The 19,558-nt window shown below is 40.5% G+C and overlaps 1 protein-coding gene across 2 annotated transcripts; it reads left to right on the forward strand.

The window, feature by feature from the left end:
• The first annotated feature begins 8 nt into the window (after nt 1-8).
• On the forward strand, nt 9-19,394 carry GLT8D2 (glycosyltransferase 8 domain containing 2). 2 transcript variants are annotated; one of them, XM_067536334.1, is made up of 11 exons: nt 9-44; nt 1,566-1,643; nt 4,778-4,822; nt 8,166-8,261; nt 9,258-9,426; nt 10,545-10,662; nt 12,301-12,385; nt 14,661-14,773; nt 15,481-15,647; nt 17,255-17,367; nt 19,029-19,394. In XM_067536334.1, the coding sequence occupies exons 3-11, from the start codon at nt 4,804-4,806 to the stop codon at nt 19,199-19,201; spliced, it is 1,053 nt and encodes a 350-aa protein (XP_067392435.1). In that variant the 5' UTR covers nt 9-44; nt 1,566-1,643; nt 4,778-4,803; the 3' UTR covers nt 19,202-19,394. The 2 variants fall into 2 exon arrangements, with proteins under 2 accessions (XP_067392435.1, XP_067392434.1); XM_067536333.1 differs by lacking the exons at nt 9-44; nt 1,566-1,643 and adding an exon at nt 2,145-2,268.
• Nucleotides 19,395-19,558: the final 164 nt, after the last annotated feature.

A 19,558-nucleotide genomic window follows, 5' to 3' on the forward strand; every position in this document is an offset into this window, starting at 1 on the left:
AAACCAAACGGGTCACGTGCTCGGCGAGGAGGCGTGGCTGACACGTGAGAGGGGGGAGTGGCTGCGAGTGCGCCCCGCCCCCCCCTCGGCTCCGCCGTGTGGCTGAAGGCGCCTTCTAAGCGGGCGCCCCCTCGTGGCGGGCGGAGACACCACAGGGCGGCGGCCCTGAGAGCTGGGTGCTCGGGAGGGCGCCTGGGGCCGCCTGGCTACTGTCCCCAGGCGAGGGGCAGAGCTCAGGCTGCTACAAGGGGGGGAGGGAGCTGAGGCTTGTCTGTCTGGGTAGGGCAGGAGCCACCCACAGACAGATCAGTGGGGTGTGTTTTCAGGGGGATATGCTGCCCCCAGCTGCAAGTGTGTGGGGAGCGGGAAGGGGCTCAGACCATCTTCTCTGGGGTCCTGGGCAGACCCCCTCTGGCTCTGCCCTGGGAAATGTCATGTCCCTGGCCCAGGGGCCTGGCTCGTGGCCTGCTCCTGTTTGGCCCAAACAGCTGAAATTTTTCCGCCACTCTGGAGAAATCCCCCCCCCCCCCCAAAAAAAAAAAACAAAACCAAACAACCAAACAAAACAAACCCCACAAAAAACCAACTTTCCAGCTCAGGTCAAAAGCTTGAAGCGAAGCAGAGCCAGCCTTCCTGCCCCGTGCCTTCACTTCACGGGCAATCACCCACATAGGCTGATCTACACTGGGAACTTCTATGGGCATAGCTACCTGTGAAAAATCCACTCCCCGGAGAGATGTGGTGAGGCTGGGCTAGCCCCCCATGTATATAGCACTAGGTGGATGGATGAATTCTTCCCTTAGCGCTTCTCAGGGAGATGGGATTTTCTGTGCTGACGGGAGAACCCGTCCCATCACTGTAGGTAGCCTCTACACTGACATGCTACAGCCGTGCCATTGTAGTGGTTTAAGTTTACACATATCTTTAGTTTGTTGCCTGGATAGGGACTGTGGTATTCAGCCTTAGGCAGAAGCAGAAGAGGTGTCATAAAAATAGGTATGGAAAAAAGAATAGGAAAAGGTGCAAAGAGGTGTTCAGGAGGAAAGATATATCAGCATATAGTAGTAATTTTGACATTCTAAATTGCCTTGGTTTCCAAACCAAACCGCCATTCATTGACTTCTCCAAGATTTGGGAGGGACAGAGGTCAAAATTGTAAGCCACGCTCAGAGCTGAATTTTGTAAATGTCCCCTACTTTTTGAAGGGGACAAACCAACATAATGGATGTGAACACTTTTGAAAACTTTATGTTTGAAATCCATATTAAATGTTTACATCTTGATCTTGACTGTAATGGAAACCATGATGAAACAATAGGAAAAATCTGTAATCTGAAAAACAAAAATAAATTGTTTGTTACAGTAGTCCAGTGGCAAAGTATCAGTAGTAAAGATTCCAGCAAAATTCCAAGAGTGAAATCCTGACCCCACTGAAGTCAATAAGAGTTTTGCAATTGATTTCATTTGGGCGGGGGAGGCAGGATTTCACCACAAATGTTCAGGCTTTGCTGTTATTGAGATTACAACTGATTTATTTTTCTTTTTAAATGTAACCTGCCAATAAGGATGCTAAGAAAAAAGCCAGCCTAATAACCTTTAATCCACAGTGATTGTTAAGGACACATGTCATCCTGCCTTTGATTGTGAGTATTTTCAAAGAATGAATATACTTATTGATGTCATACTAATGTTCACTATAGTAATGTATAACTGTTATTACATTGGATTTGTGCTCATTCTTCTTGCTTGATTCTTGCGTACCAGTAGTTATCTCTTCAAGATTACCAAAAATAACAATTAAATAAAAATGTAACTCGAGACCAAGTGATTGCTGAAGTCGCTTATGAAGGTATTTGCTTTATTTCCCCATCTGGATTATTGTTTTTTATGGGATTTATTTGCAATCTGCTGGATGAGGATCTGAGTGGAGTTTGCCAGATCTAGGGCTGCATCATTCAGCACATCTGGAAGTGGTTTATGGGGCTCTTTCACTCCGCCAGTGCAACGTCTGGATTTTGAGCAGCAGAAAAAAGGAAAGAAAAACCAGCACCGCTCCAAAGTACACTTGAAGGGTTTGAAAAAGGATTCCCAATTTAAAAGCATTATTGTGGCCTTTTAAGGCTCTTTTACCTAGGATTTCCAAGGGGAGTTATGGGCAAGGCAGCTTTGGCATGAGTGCTTGCATTTTGGGTCAGCTAGGAACCAAGTGTTGTCGCCTTGCAATTCTTCTGGATAAAGAAGCCGTGAGTGCTGCGCTGCGTTTGAAAGGTAAACACTAATTAAGCAGGAAATATCTAAACAGTAATGTCACTGTTTTGTGTTCAGCTTTCCCTGCTGCAGCCCTTCATTTTGTTATATGATCTGGCAATTGTGTCTTGAGACGTCAGATTCCAGTAATCTGCGTTCAGGAAAACTAGGGTAAATGTTTGCAGAGTAAAAGTCAAGTTCCCCTCTTTTTTCTAAAGCTACAAAAAGCAGACCACTGATATTAAGGATCTTTTCAAATATTGAACTAAAAGTTTTATTATATGAGAATCTTTCTAGGTTTGGATTTTAAAGATTAAAAACTTGGTGCCATTTGGACTATTTTAATTATTTCTGGAGATAGCATGGGGTTCTGACAGGCCAGCTGCATATCTCAGTGATTACAAGTTACATTTGCAGTTTGGGGGCAAATTCTAATTGCAAGAGTGAAATCCTGGCCCTATTGAAATCAGTGACAAAACTGCCATTGATTTCAGTGAGGCTAGGATGTCACCCCACAAGTAAGAATTTTGTCCACTTATAAAAATTACTGATTCAAATTTCCAGACTAGAAAGGAAACAATATTTGTGTGCTGTGCACAGGAGAGGAGATTTCTAAAACCAAAACTCTTTTCTCTTGACTGATCTCTTGATTTACTAACATATGTAAATCAGGGGATTCTGTGCATATGGGGAGAGCAGAATATTGGAGTCTAGATAAACAGTGCAGACCTGATAAGAATTTAGCCCTAAGATAAGTATTACCTTACACTGTGTTTATTAATCTGACTTTTTCAAACCAGTCGCAATATTTACATGCATTTAGACTGTTCTGTTTATGTTTTCTAATTACAATTTAACTTGTCAATCAAAATTGGAGCTTGACTCAAGATCTTTCCTTAAACTCAGAATTAACTAATAAGACATAACTGTATTTTGTGACTCAGCTTTCAAGAATTCATACCACTCTAGATTCCTCTCCCTCCTCATGAATCAAAATGAACTATATTTAAAAATAAGAAACATAATATCTGTATCTCCAGGTATGAAAATATGGGAAAGAGGGGTTATGAGGCCATGAACAGCTACCGTGCTAGAGGGAGAAATTGCACACACATATACATTGTTTTCTTTTTTGCTTATGGTGCTGTGTAATTCTTGTTTATTTTATTTTTTTCTTATCTCATGTCTTCAATAATTTGTTTCCTGAAGTTTCAGTCTGCTTTCATGTCTCAGGAGATTGTAATGTAAAAAGAAATTTCCCTTAAACATATTGCTCCAGATTATGATTCCATAGGTGTAGTAGAGGGGCAAGAAAGTTTCTTGTGCTTGGGAGCTTGGGGAACGTGGGCTGGGTAGCACCAAAGGCAGCTCTGACTAGCTAGATGTGGGTCAGGAAAAAGGCCAGGGCTGTGCTCCCTGTACACAACACACTGTGTTGTCATGAGAGCCCTTGCAGGAGTGTCAAACAAATAATCCTTTTTGTTTCCAAATGTGGGCCTATTGTGGTATTTTATTTTTAAAAAGAATCATTTTTTTAAAGGTCTATGACCAGTAATATATATATATATATTTAGTGATACAACACAACAGCCATATGATGAACCCATGATTAAAATCAGTGGGAGTTGTGACAGGCCTGAATTTGGACCCATAAATTTAAAAATAAATCAGAATTTGTTCTTTGCTATTAAGATTTTCCAAATATTTATTGCCTAAAGTATGAAGAAAAACGTAATTTGGCTTCCAAAATACAAAGAAATGTGGCATTTTTCCATAAATGTTCATTGAGATTTAACACTTTCCTCAGAGGCATCTGGTACTGACCACTTTCAGAGCTTGTCTGCAATGATAGTTTTAAGGAAACGTCTCACAGTTGCTCCAGCACTATAGATGATGTGGTAAAAACACTCGAGGCCAGTCTACACCAATGCTCTCCCCTTATTGCTACAACCTGTTGAATTATACTGTTCCCTTGTTGCTGTCACCAGTGAAATTACACTGATGTTAAAAAAGTGGTGGAAGAGTTCCCTAAAATTGTCAATGCAGACACAGCCTAAGAGACAGGATTCTAGGCTAGATAAGATTCTTTGTCTCATCTAGTATGGCAATATCTATGTTGCTGTGTGTTCAGTTATAACGATGTAGAAATGGCATTTTGATGTTTACATTTGCTGTTCTGCTGTATGGGGAGTCAAGGTTAATTTTCAACAGATTAAAATACCTACAGATGCATTTTACATATTTGCATATGTTTTATTTTCTGTTTTACATTAAGAAAAATCTGTGTTATAAAACATATTTACTTTTTAATTTCTGGATTATATAAGGCCATAAACTGTTGCCCAAAGTATTACAAATGTAATATGTTTCCATGAAAAGCTTTGTAAAGTTAGGATCAAGTCTTGCTCCCATTCAAATCAAAGGCAAAACCTACTGGTGCAAAATTGGGCCCATAAAATACTGAAGAAATATTCATCACTGTGTTTCATCATCATCATTTTTCTGTCTCTCTTTTTTTTTTTAACTACAGATCACAGTTCTTAACCAAAGGAACCCATGGCTCTATTAAGAAAAAGTAAGAAAGATTCAGAACATTTCAAATATCAATTTGATTCACATATTTTTTAAACAGCCAGATAAAGATCATGTAAAACTTTTACAGGAGATTGCATAGGAGGGTTGCATGCTAATTTATTACTCCAATTCTACAAAGCACTTAAAGCATTCCTAACTTTAAATTTACGATGAGTAACCCGTTCCCTGCTCAGCAAAGCACTAAAGCATGTGCATAACCTCATTGAAGTCAGTGGGTATACTCATGTGCTTTGCTGTATTAAAGGCTATCATGACAGCATCTGATCCTGACACATGCTTAGCACCTGCACGTTCCACTGAAGCTAGTAGGCCAGATTCAGAAATGAAGTCTAATGTGCTGTAAATTAGAAGTCAGTAAAAGTGAGTGAGTCTAAACTGATGTAATTCGTATGTTGAGTGTCCAGAAATAGATCTAGGAGGGAGTAAATTAAAAACTGTGGAGGAGGCTAGTTTAACATACAGCTTTCCTATATTTTCCCTTTATGTGTTTTTCTGTTACCTGTCTCTCTTCCAGTCTTTGGTATGGAAATGATACAAATGTAGACTTTCTTGTATCTGCTCACCGATGTGTAACTTGCATCATCTTGCACATCACCTCTGAATTTGTATCCGTGGAGAAAATCCTGAGAGGTGCCATTTCATGTTGGCCTGATTGACACTGAGAACAATGAGGCTGTAGAATGGCTTCTCATCAGGTGCACAGTTAGATCCCTTGGAGTTATAGAAGCTCTTGCATGTAAGCAGTTCCACCACCTCTTATACCTGTTTGCAGATCCTGATCCTTCTGTCTTCCTCATGGAGGAACCTGGAAGCTACTGCAGCGTTGAGGCAATATTAAACCCCATGAAGCAGTATGCAGGAAGGAGACGGGGATTGTATGCAGGAAGCAATCCAGGGATTGGGGCTTACTCTGAGCCTTTCAAAAAGTTAGTAGGTGGATGGTTGGGAGTTTGAAGGGGCTATGCTAGGCCTCCAAGTCCCAGTTTTCTTGGAGCATAGAGAGCCTCGGGGTGGATGAGTCCTTTGCTTTCTTGGCTAACAGCTCTGTTGGTTCCATAGGCCACTTGCTTCCCATGTTGTCAGTCAGCTGGGGAACATCTCCTCCCCCCACCCCCCAAAAGCAGGAACCTCTTGAGAGGCACTGCCTCCTATTTGGTATCACTTGCCAGTATAGCAGAGGGGATGGAGTCTTGGAATTCTTCCTCTGGGGGAATGGATGGATCTATTGGGCTATGGAGCAGCTCTGTTGTTACTATTGAGGGGGAGGGCTCCACACTCAAGACATGATAAGTGCCTTTGGGGACTGAATCCAGCTTTCCTGAAGAGCTCTGGTGGGTTCTTTGCCTGCTCAGCACCATGGTTAGGATTTGGCCCAATGGGGTTCAGGGCTCTCAATACCCCTAAGGATCAGGCAAAAGTGGGCCAGACTATGCCCTCACTAGATCCATGCAACCCCATTGAAGTCAGTGGGTCAGATCCTCAGCTGGTGTAAACCAGCATAGCTCCACTCCCAGTCTTGATCTATGCCAGTTTACACCAGCTGATGAGCTGGCTCAAAAGATTTTTACAGGTGCAACTGAAGGCAGAATTCTGTGTTCTTTGTATATTTTGCCCATTCTACACAAAATACATTTATGATGGTGCATAACTAATAAAATAGAACTGAAGATGTTCAGCAAGCTAATTGATGCTGCTGCTGCTTATTTACCTGTAACCCAGTGGTGCTCACCCTTATCATACAGGAGGACCACATAAACCTAAGCACAGCCTTCTGTGGTCCAAACAGATACTCTGTTCGGGGCTGACAGCAGGAGCTCCCGCTTGCCTGGGACTGACAGCAGGAGCCCCCACCACAGGCCTTCTGAAATGTTCTGGTGGGCCATGGGTTGAGCACCACTGCTCTAACCTATCCAATAACATCCTACTCACTCAGGGGTGATTTATGTTAGATTGCTTAAGAATTCAGTCCAAGACAGTCTGTGGTAGAAGTTGGAAAATCAAAATATACAGTAAGGCATTTGCTTTTTGCATGCTTTCATTTTGCTAAGTAAAGTACTTGAATCAAAATATTTAGACCTTTGCAAATATTTTGGAACACGCACAGTTTCTGTGGCATGCCGAGTTTATTTTTGTAATGCTTTTAGAACTATCCTCAAACAGACCTTGAACTATTTCCGTGAAATTTTCTAAAATGCTTCACTGTTTGAAGGTCTATCTAAGGGAGGTTTGGGTAAAGAAAAGGGACAGGTTAATGCTGAAATCTGATGGCAATTGGAGAACCACAAGGTAGCCAGGAAAAAGGTTCCAAAATCAGTTTGTGTCTTTCTATACTTCTCTTACACATTTTAAAATCAATACATTGAATTATACAAATAAAGAAAAACCGAACACTTCTTCGTTACCCTCTAGATATGTGTATTAGACTTCCAAGCGCATCATAATCACATCCTCTTCCTCATCCTTCTACTTTCATCCCTCTTCCCATGTTGTCAGTTCCTCCTTAGGACCTGATTCTGCAGAGTTATTATTGAATGTAGCGCTTACTACCACATATACCTCAGGCTGTATTACCTTTTCCAAGCAAAATCTGCTGAGGATGATTGGACATCACCCTGTCCCCCAACTGTCCACTGCTTCTCCTGCCCACCCAGTTCCTCTCATGTTTGGGCAATAGAGTGCATTTTGTGAAAGGTAGAAGAACTGAGGTCAGTATCACAAAGGGAGCTGAACCACTCTGTGTGGGAGGGGGGTTGCTTGTATGGGTATGAAGTATATGGTATGTTATTTGGTGATGGAAACAGTTTGCAGCACCACTACAGAAAGCGTGTAGGAGACCATGTCCCACCAACCCTGTATCTTGCTTTCTGTAACTCTGATGAAAATGGATTTGTCTCATCTACAAAAGCAGTTAAAACCATTTTCAACAATATTTAAGAAGAAAATGGGGATAGAAGCTATGGATCCAACCATTTTCAGCAACAGGTAAGTAGCCCTTGTACAATATGCTGAATGATTTAACAATTTTCCTATTTCGGAAGTAGTTGCAATCAGAAAATCCTTGAAAACCAAAACTTCTGGAAAGAACTGACCACAGATTCTTGATTATACTGAAGGCGGGCTGCAGTGCCAACTTCTAAATCTTACAAGCGGTTTCTGTTTTGAATTCAGTCAAACAGCAGATGAGATGAGATTTTCATAAGCAAAACAAATACAGGAATACAGTAAATGGTAGTCATGGAGCTCGTAAAGTAAAAATACAGGTATTTGAGCAATTAGTATTAGCTTTCATACTAACTTTTAACCATTTGTCCTCTTTATTTCAGTTAATCAGATCTTATTATTCCTACTTGTTTTGACCATCTGTGTCATTCTGTATAATAAAGTTCACAAGGTGCCATCTACATTAAAGAATGAAACAGGTAAATAGCTCTATATTTTATTCTATTCAGGTTTCATGGTACTTGAACACTGGCTTCTATTCTTACTGTAGGATATATAGGAATTTATAACAGAATCACTTATGTTATTTTGGTATGATTTAGGACACAGAACTTTTAATTTTTAGATCAGCTGATTTGAATAATACCAGATCAGAAGTGGCTAAGAATCTCCATTGTGATTCAGGGCCTGATCAACTCTCCTTGTGGTCGAGAGTTTTTCCACTGATGTCAATGAGAGCTGGATCTTATTTTCAATTTTTTGCAGAGATTAACAGAGAAGTCAATTGGTAACAACAGTGATGATGTTTTCTAATGATGGGAACCTGCCCATTTGGGAATAGACTGAGACCACCAGTTCATTTCCAATAGGCCATCAAACAGTGGTAGCAGGTAATAACCAACTTGAGCCAACCAACCACTGACTAAGGACTTTGTCTACACTAGAAACTGTACTGGTTGCAATTATACTGGTATAAAAGTGTCAGGAACTGTACCATTGTACGTTACCCTTCTACGGGTATAATTGCTTTCACACTAGAGATTTTCCCAGGTAACCATGATGATAAAAAAATCACACTCCTAAATGACATAGTTGTACCAGTAAAACTTTTAAGTGAAGACCAGACCTTAGGGTGAAAGGCTTCATATCCTAGGTGAGGTCTACGCTACGCACTTCTGTTGTCATAGCTATGTTGGTCAGGGTGTGAAGAAGTGTGATTCTTGAGCAACATAGGTGTGTTGGCAGAAGCCCCTAGTGTAGACAGTTATATTGGCAAAACCGTGTTTTTAAAGTGTAGCTTGTTTCACTGGTGGTACACCTAGTCTCAGTGCTGTTAATAATGTTCCCCAGCTCTTCACCCATTGGCAGTTTCCTGACAGTGTAACACTTTTGCTCTGTTAGTTTCTAGTTTATACAGCTCAGCGACTCAGTCTGTTATAAAATGGAGCTGAAATTGGTGCTTTTGCTATATTCAGTTGATTTGGAGAGTCCTGAGGAAATGGAAGAAGAAATTCCAGTGGTGATATGTGCTGCTGCGGGTAGAATGGGTGCAGCTGTAGCAGCAATCAGTAGCATCTACAGCAACACGGATGCTAACGTTTTGTTCTACATAGTTGGCCTAAAGAACACAATTCCACATATCAGGTAACAGTATTTACCAAAAATTATTCATTCTGCTGCTTCGTTAGGATCAGATCGTTACTGGTCTTTGCAATGGTGCACAGGGATTGGGGGAGGACCCAGGGAGCCATTCCTCCCTCTTGTGCAAAGGCCATCACAGTCAGAGATCTTGCAGTCCCCTGGGTGTAGGGACTGCTGCCTGCTAGCCCTCCTGGGGGCACCAGCCTCCCCAAAATGGGACTAATCTAGGCCAAATCATGGCCACTCCCCTCTGCCCTGCACTAATCAGCTGCGGAAGGGAGAACATGCTGCAGGATGGTACGGTGTGTGTTTTTCTCCTCTGAAACGCCCTCTGGGAAAACGTGGCTTTGCACTGCTTCACATTCAGGGCTGCGCCTTGAACGTCAGAGAAGAAGAACAGGTAGAGTGGGGCTAACACAAGAAAAAAGGAAGGGTGAGCGTTATAAATAGAGGTCCAACCACAGTCATAAACAATTGTAGATACTATTTAAAGTGGGATCGGTTGAACCCACATGCAAACCAATGAGGAATGAGTCCATCAGTGTAGGGGCCACCACCATAAAGAAACATACTCACTCAGGACTCTCCCTCTCTCTTGCATATTTATATAGTCTTCATTACTATAGTTTCTTTACAGTCTTTTAATGTATTTATGCTCCCAACACATCTGTGAAGTAGGGAATTACTGTTAGCACCATTATACGAATAAGGAACTGAAGCCCAGAGCCTCAAAAGTATTTAGGCTCCTAGCTTCCTTTGAAATGCTTTGGAGGAACTGGGCCAGAGGAAGTAAGTGACTTGCCCAGGATGACACAGGAAGTCTGATGGAGCAGGGACTTGAATCCAGGTTTGGTAGGATCTCTAAAAGGTGCAAATACCCGTCAAGATGAGGCTCAAGAAGAGGGTAGAATAGAACTGGTCAAAAAATGGGGTAAAAAGGTGTGAAAATTCTACCAAAAATTGTATTTGTTTTCATTGAAAGTTTTTTGTGTGGGTTTTTTTTTTAAAACCAGTAGTCTTAAATATAGCCAGGGCATTTGCCATTAAGCACTTTGCCATTTGATACGGAAGATTTCTGTGATTTTCTGTAACATATTTTTATCATTTCTTTTTCATCTCAGAAAATGGATTGAAAATTCCAAACTGAAAGAAATAAAGTATAAAATTGTGGAGTTCAACCCTATGGTACTAAAAGGAAAAATCAGACCCGATGCATCACGCCCTGAGTTACTCCATCCTGTGAGTAAGCAAACGCCACATATCAATGAAATAGAACTGTCACAGTTTCCAAGATTGTAATGCACATTGAAGACTTCAAATATTTGTGTTCTGCTCCTTCGTACAGAACCATGGGGGCATTAGAGCCACCACACCAGTTGATGATAAAGTGGTACAGTTTTCTTACTAGACTAGCCCTCCTCCTATGGCAAGTGCTTCTACTGCACATTGTTGCTATTCTGTTCTATCTCCTTGGGTGCAGCCCCCTTTATATGTTGTGGGGGATCCTTCCAGGGGCATGACCTGACTTGATTAAACCCTGGTATGATCTAGTTAAATCTTGGCCAGGCCATATACTTGGGCTGGTCAGAGGGGATTCCAAGTTTAACTAGCACTTCAGAGAACATCCATAAAAATAACCCTTTGGTAGTGATGTAATCAAAATAATCAGTGTTACTGCCTTGCCCTCCAAGACCATAAATCCTAACAGATTAAATTTTTTTTCTTACACATCACTCAGAAAAGAAACCAACAACTAAATGTCGAGACATCACTTAACGAGAGGAGATCACTACAGCAAAGTCCCTGCTAATTTACCCATCTCCTTGCGTGGGACTTTATCTGTTTGGTAGCGTAAGCCTGGGGTTCCTGTCTTGTGAGCCTGAGCTGGTTGTATTCTGGGCTAGTCTCCCGGCATAATTTAGAGCCTGAAGGCTACTCTGAATTACACTGGCTGCCTGCAACTGCTATTGACTGACGTGGAAGACAAGGATTGCTAAAATGCAAGGAAGCAGCAGACTTGCCCCCTTTCTAGGGTTGCCAAACCTCCAGGATTGTCCAAGAGTCTCCAGGAATTAAAGATTAATGTGATGTCATATGATGAAACCTCCAGGAATATGTCCAACCAAAACTGGCAACCCTACCCCTTTCCCTCTGCCATGCCCGCTGCTCCTGCAATAGTGTAGTGCAGGATTTGTTATGCCAAGCTATGCAACTGGAGGATTTCCCTATGCTGGGGTGATTCTTCAATGGTTGGCTATGCTGGCTTTAGGAACACTTTGTACTGACAGTACTGTGAAAAGCAGCTGCACTGCAGTAGAAGATCTGGGCCATTGTGAATAAATACTGATCCACCAGGTCTATTACATTTTTAAAGTTAAAGAAACAGGATCAATCTCTGAACATAAGCAACCAAGCAGACTGAGTCTGAGACAGGGAGAAAGGTGATCTCCTGTGGCTCCTCTTACATTATCTTGTGGCATCATGGATCAGATACATTCCTATTGTATCATCACCATTGACTTCAGCTGAGTTACACCATGGAAGAATATGGCCCCCTTGTGCTTTAGAATAATCCCAATACTTGACAGAGAATCTGTTGTTAGTATTTACAAAGTTTTTGGGTGAAAGTGTGGCTCAAATGAAGTCACTTGGAGGAATTTCCCATTGACTTCAGTAGAGCCAAGAAGTCACCTCTGGAGCTTTAAAGAAAATATGGAGGCAAGTTTAAAATTGTGGAAATCAGTACATGGGAGTTGGACAATGTACAATGATGAGAGGACTAAATCACATTTGAATCCGGAAAAAGACATTCAAGACGACTACATTAAGCCACTGTGCCACTTAGTCTGTCATTTTGATTATTTTTTTGTTTGACAGCTGAACTTCGTTCGCTATTATCTCCCCCTGCTTATCCACGAACATGAGAAAGTCATATATTTGGATGATGATGTGATTGTGCAAGGTAAGCTGTCATCCAAAAATTCTTGGAAAGTCACAGAAGGTTGCAGCAGGAAATTCAGCTGCTTTAATGCTCACCAGGAAATATGGGATCTATTTGCAGTTGAGGACGTTGTGTGGAGTGCTGCACTTATGACAGCTTCGCACCTCCCCTTATACAGTATTTAGCAAAGGAAAATCAAATTTCTACTTTTGGATGTTTGATCCTGATCTTAGGTGTGTGGGTGACGTTCAGTGTTTATTGCATCTGATCAGTTGCTGTGCATGAGCAATTGCAATAAAAGTAGTTTCACTGGCACAGGCACAAGTACTCCTCTCTAAATGGAAGGACTTGCCATTTCCTATTTTGGTAGATGTGACAATGACCTTGAATCCCCTCAAATGCTAGTATCCTTACCCCAAATAACTGCTTATTCTTGAGAGACAAGAATTTACTCAAATCAGGTTGTTAAAGACCCTGGATCCTGTTGTTCTGAGCACCCTCAATTCCTGTTTAGATCTGTGGGAGCTAAGGGCACTCAGCACCCCACAGAATCAGGTGCATTTATATTAACCTCTCATGGTTAATAAAGACAGAACAGGAGACAGTTCAAATGCTGGAAAATTCCTCCACCCCCATACAGCACAAGCTAAGTAGACGCACAGTTATCTTTTCAGTCGGATTTCTCAGTCTGTTTGTTCCTCTCTGCCACTTTCTCTGTTCTTTCTTCTTGCTAGTGTTGTTGCCTTCCTGTTTTATCTTTCCCCCCCTTCAGCTCTGTCCCACTTCATTGTTAATTTTATTGTGTCTTTCATCCAGGGATCTCAGAAACACTTTACAAATGTTAATTAAATTAAGCCATATAAAATCTTTATGAAGTAGGGAGTCCAAGGAAAGTTTTTGCTTTGCTAAGGATATTGGGTCAAATTAATCCCTGGAGTAACACCTTTGAAGTCAGTGGAATTATACCAGCAAAATATTTGGTCCATTTTGTTTCAGCAGCTTTTCTGCAATATCTCTTGTATTCAGATGTAGATTTCAGAGCAGCAATACTTAAAGGGACACTGCTGACCACTTTTTAAAGTTGGATTTGTTTTCTTTGCCTTCCTTCACTTACAATAAGGTTGATAATAGAGTTTCTTCCACATTATACAATTGGGGAAAAAATAAATTTCCCACTCACATGCATACACACCTTTCTGATGGGGTCAACATCTCTGCCTTTTTTATCATCAATGATGCTAGCAGGGATATTAAACACTGTGGAACAGATCCTGAAGTCTTCACCTAGTCAAATCTCCCTTTGAAATTAATGGGAGTTTTGCCAGAGGAAACACTGAATGTGGATTTCAGGATTTAGCCCTATGGAAATAGTATTTGTTAGTTAAGTGTGTTGTGCAAAGCAACAAGAGATACTACACACATTGAATTTTGGTGTGTCACACCAAAAGCGTTGCTTTTGGTTTTCTTGTTGTTTTACATCTTACAAAACAGAAGCTGTTTAGAATCTGGAGGAAATTCCTTCCTAGATCATAACAATTTTAAGGGAGGTCAATTTTGAACCATAAATAAGTTAACAGTGTTCCTTTAATTCAAACCTTGTCCCATTGCAGACATGAATCTTGTTTCAGGTTTTTAAATTGGTGAGCTGCCCCAACAAGATGATGAAGTAGTTGCTGCTCATTTCCAGGATTTGTATTAGCTCATGCTAATATTGCTTTATTATGTTTCCTTGCAAATGAGATCAGATTTACTTCATCATTGGTATAAGCAGAAGCAGTGTGAACGTTTTAGCTGCTGGTGTTAGTCGATGGATATTGTAAGCCAACTTTACAAACAGCGAGGCCTAGTATCATAAGATATATTGAAATAATGCCTTAAGGAGAAAATCTGATCCCGTGAACAAAAACCCAGGTAAAAGGAGATTGTGCAGGGGGCCAAAGTGTGACATAAGTGGAAAGGGACACAGTCCCCCATCCAGAGGCAAGCTACAGCCATGCACATCTGTGCAACCAGGCTACAGTGCCTGTCTCATGTTTGGACCTTCAAACCAGCACGTAGACACCTAAGCATAGATGAATACATGCAAATACAGGATATTGACTTCCAATTAGAGGACCCATTTTTGAAACTAATGCCATGGAGCAAAATTGTGCCCCCCTTACACCCGTGCAATCCCTTGAAATTGGCAGGATGGTACCAATGTAACTTAGAACAGATATTGTCCTAAACGGTCTGAAAGACAGATACATGGCAAGGAAACACATCCATTCTTCAACTCCCAATTCTGTATTATCAGGTGATATCCAGGAACTGTATGACACAAAGCTAGCTCGAGGCCATGCTGCAGCTTTTTCAGATGACTGTGATTTGCCTTCCACTCATGAAATGGTGAGAAGTGTAGGAATGCAGGTAAGCTGTTAGTTTTACATTCAAATTGTTGATGGATTTTTACCTACAGATTTAATACAATTTTCTTCATCCCAGAATGAAAGTTTTCTCAGGATAAAGCATAGGATTTAGGTACATAGTTTATTAAGGGAAATTGTTTCCTGTAATCATCTGATGATGTGCTGTCTCCTGATTCTTGTGCAGTACTTTCTGTATTTTACCAAACTCCTCGTTTCAGTAGGTCATGCGTGCAATGTATTTAGAAGAGAGTATTGCTAGGATTGATATTAGACATTCAGCTAACTCAGAAGGAGTTAGGGTTGAACTTTGTGGACTGCTCAAAAGATATTGTTTGAAAACCAAATCCTGAGTGGTACTGAGCATCTGCAACTGCCAGTAAAGTCCAGTAGCCTGACGATAACCACGCTGGTCTTATGCTAGATCACCTAGAGTAAAGGTGTAGAGGGAGAAAAGGAGTGGGCCAAAAGACAGAGCCCTGCAGAAATATTGCTAACACATAAAAATTATTAGAATAGCCTGTCCTTTAGCTTTGTGCTTCACACTGAAGTCAAGGCAGGTAATTATCATCCAGAAATCCAGTACTCAGATCTTATTGTTCAATGCCTGTGTATTCTGCATGTGTATGATGTAGATACAGCTGCATCTAAACCTATCTAGACATTAATTAGATTTACAGTAGACGTATATATTATTTTCCTTCTTTCTAGAACACATATATGGGATATCTGGACTACCGAAAGCAAACAGTCAGAGACCTTGGCATCAGTCCCAGCACTTGCTCCTTTAATCCTGGTGTAATTGTGGCTAACATGACAGAATGGAAGCACCAGCGGATTACAAAGCAATTAGAAAAATGGATGCAAAGAAATGTAGAGTATGTACAGATATTGAAGTCTTCACTTTATCCTGACTGAATGTGCAGTTTATAGTTGAATTTTCTGTTCATTTTTCAAAGGTCCATTACTTTAGACGTGCTTCCCTTCAGAGATCATATTGCAAAATAACCTTATGTTGCACAATTCCACCTGTTCAAATCCAACTGCAGGCCTGAACAACATAAAATGACGACCACTTGGGTCTCTGCAGTCTTGTGTTGACTCAGCAAGCCAGGCCTGATCCTGAGAGGTGCTGAGTGCATGAAGTTTTCAGTTGTGGCTGATCAGCCCCATTCAGGCTCAGACTACGTATGGGTGGGGCTGATCTCTCCTTCTTGCAGGGGGATCAGAGTGGAAAGAAACCCTTGGCTCTTGCTTGGAGCCCTGCAAACTGCAATGTCAACCAAACTGGTTTTTTTAACGTAACTCAAGAACCACTTCTTAAATACCAGTGAAAAGCCCATTTTTCTTAAAAAGATGAACCCTAATTTACATACACCACTGAAAATCAGAAAAAGATCCAACCCCCAAAAAGCTGTAAAAGTGGCCATTCTGCTGTGAGAAAAGAGGGATCACGTTACAGTATTCGCTTTAAAAACCAATGTACGGTCAATGACACGAGCCTAGTCACAAAGTATTTCTGGTATTGATCCATTGTCAGTGCACATTGGTAATTTGAATATCACCTGCTGTACTCTGCACAGGGTGACGTCAAACTGCAATAAAGCAGATCTAAAATTAAAATGGATCACTGTTGGTCACTTGTCAGTTGTCTGCTGCCCCGGGATAGCAAATGAAACCAAGAGAGGAAGCGCACAGAACTAGGGGAGGAAGAATAATATCCTGGGACCGAGCGCTCCAGCTCCACTGTATAGGAACAGAAGAGGAATGCAAATAAAAGCCTTCCTCACTTACTTATTCTCCGTGTCTCATTTGTCTTAATTTTTGATTTTATCCCTTTTTAATGCTTAGAAAAATACCCATGAACACTACAGCAAATAGATGCAACGCTATAACAAAGGGCTTTTACATTTTGAAGTGCACACACATTCTTTGTACATGGAATTAGAGCCCACAATAAAAACACTTCTAGGTCTCATGGAGACAACCCTTTTGCATCTGTAAAGTCTGTACCAGTCATTTAGACCTTAGGCACTTCCAAACAGAGATTGGCTTCATTTTAGGTCAGCTTCTGCCACACTTAGATTGAGTAGCCTCCTCACGCTGAGAGGAATCCCACGGATTTCAATTCTGCCACCATGAAGCATCCCATTGATTTTGCTAGGAGTACTTGCAGAGTAAGGTACTACTCACCATGAGTAAGAGTGATAAAATTTGGCCATGTTTCTTCTACAGCACCAACCGTCGTCTGGAATTAGTCAAAAAAAAAAAAAAAAAATATATATATATATATCTATCTAAGTGTTGGAATGCCAGTAAAAAGGTGCATATTTAAAATTAGGCAAACGAGCATTTCTGTCTACACAAGGCAGATTTTAATAGTAAATAAGGCAGAGCATTAGGATATGTTGCTTTTGCCTCTGGTTTTGTAGTAAAGATCCTTTTCATTTTAGGACTTTGAGCTGCTTTTTTTGCCTTTTCACAGAGAAAATCTGTACAGCAGCACCCTTGGAGAAGGTGTGGCCACCCCGCCAATGCTCATTGTATTCCATGGAAAATATTCTACCATTAATCCCTTGTGGCACGTACGACATCTTGGTAAGTTTGTTTCATTTCAAAACACTCTGGGCTGGAACAAAATACAGTAAGAGATTTAAGAATTCTGTGGATTATTCTGTGTATCCTCAGTACATTACTTTATGCTTCAGATCCCTTCCACTGCTCTACACTCATCCACCTTCCTTCCTTCCAGATTCAAAATTAGCCCTTTATCACTTTCCTTGTCCTACTATAGCTATTTATTTGAAGGTTCTTTCCCTCTCTTTCCCTGGATACATTCCTGAAGATATGCTTTAGCCAGACAAGTTATTGGGCTCAATACAGGGGTAAAATGTAACAGCCAGAGATAATACATGGCAGACTAGGTGATCTGTTAGGCCCGTTTGGCCTTAAATGTTATGAAGCCAGGGGCTGAGAAGCAGCTGCAGGTTAAGTCACCTATAACAGCCCTTGGGCTGGGGTTAAAGGATGGATATCTATTTTACACAAAAATAGCCAGAAATGTATAAAAGGAAAGTATTTCATACTGGAAACAGATATAACTGAAGGAGCAGCTAAAACTGGCTCTGACCTGGCCAAAACACTGGTGCCTACAGAGCATGAAGGCAGGCAACAAATATAGGAAACTTCATATTTGGATCAGATGGAAACCCACAGTAAGGTGCAAAAATAGTCTATTAAAATAAAGACTCATCTCGTGTTAACTATCCAAAATTGCACTAAAGATGTACTTTTGAGACTGGCAGTTCACCTAGGAATGGAAAAAAAAATAGGACGGGAATACTAGAACCATTGAGAAATATTTAGCAGTTAAGGTTGCTAATTGATTTATGATAGTCATCTTTCTAGAAGAAGGGCAAATATTACATTAGGATGTACTAGTGGGAGTAACACTTGTCTATAACTCTCCACACCCACCATAATTATGAAGATGTATTCAGAACAGTGTAGGATTTGGGCACCATTCTTTAAAGAGGCAAGAACATCACTGAGTGTAAAGAAGCATGGGGGCCACTTTATCCTGTTTGTAAAGCAGCATGTACAGGATATCATTTGTGACTGACCAGTACTGGAAACCAGACAGATCAGAGATGATAGACTACAATAATGAAGATTTTTTAAAATAGCTTGAAGAAAGGCTAGGAACTGGGCATATTTAGTGCAAAGAAAAACGGAGAAGAAAATTACATAATTTTTCTAAAGTATATCACTAGTCAAGATCAGAAAAAGTAAGAGGCTTGAATATAGCTGCAAGAAGTTTAAAATAAGGCAAACTTTTCCTAGAGGGAGAGAACAGAAGCTACTAGGGTAGGTTGTGCAATTAGCTTTAGTGGACAATGTCCATTCACCTGGACAGAGGGCTGATGGTTCAGTTGTGCAAAGTACAAGGCAATGGACTAGATTAGACACCTGAGGTTCCTTATGACTCGATCTATGCTAGAATATGAGAATAGGGTAGTGCTGTTATCCAAAATATTGTGTTAAATAGAATTGACTCGGCCTAAGGACAAATGTGAATTAAGTTGATCAATACTTTTACAAAATAGTCCCTCATGTCTAGTACTAATAAAAAGTATACTACTTAGCATATTTATTTAAACTGATGTTATTGAAAGTTGTGTTTTGTTTCATTGCATAATATCTTCCAATACTGATCTTTATGAAAACTAGAGATTTATTTATGTTTAAAAACCACACAGGGTGGAGTCCCAATGCCAGGTATTCAGAGCATTTTCTTCAAGAAGCTAAATTACTTCATTGGAATGGAAGGTATAAACCTTGGGATTATCCTAGTGTTCACACTGACCTATGGAAAAACTGGTTTATCCCTGACCCATCAGGGAAGTTCAGATTGATTCGTCCCAATAGCTAATACTGAAAGACATTTAAAATGTTTGCTTTTAAAAATAAATCAGTTTCCAGCAAGATTGTAATGGATTATTCTATTTCTATACCATACTTTGCAATACAGTCTACCTTCTGTGTAATCTGTGATAACTATTGTGTAAACTGTATGTGTAACTGATTTTACAAAACTAATCCTAAATACTTGTTAAATTCGCTCTAAAAATAAACTTGACTTAAGTGTGCTGGTATGGGGCTAAAACATACAAACTTCAGATTACTTGAGCTTCTAGTAACATTGTGAGATACTAGTTTACTTGATTAAAACACACTAAGATATTTACAAAGATCTAAACAAAATGGATATTAGGACTAAACATAGGAC

The sequence above is a fragment of the Emydura macquarii genome, unplaced genomic scaffold, assembly GCF_026122565.2.
Source record: "Emydura macquarii macquarii isolate MOO-44397 ecotype Brisbane River unplaced genomic scaffold, CSIRO-AGI_Emac_v2 contig_3530, whole genome shotgun sequence".
In the NCBI taxonomy this organism is placed as follows: Eukaryota; Metazoa; Chordata; order Testudines; family Chelidae; genus Emydura; species Emydura macquarii.

Excerpts from the sequence above, each read along its gene's own strand:
- GLT8D2 (XM_067536334.1), top strand. Across the intron at positions 9,427-10,544 it reads AACACAATTCCACATATCAG|AAAATGGATTGAAAATTCCA; the intron begins GTAACAGTATTT and ends TTTTCATCTCAG. Across the intron at positions 12,386-14,660 it reads TGATGATGTGATTGTGCAAG|GTGATATCCAGGAACTGTAT; the intron begins GTAAGCTGTCAT and ends CTGTATTATCAG.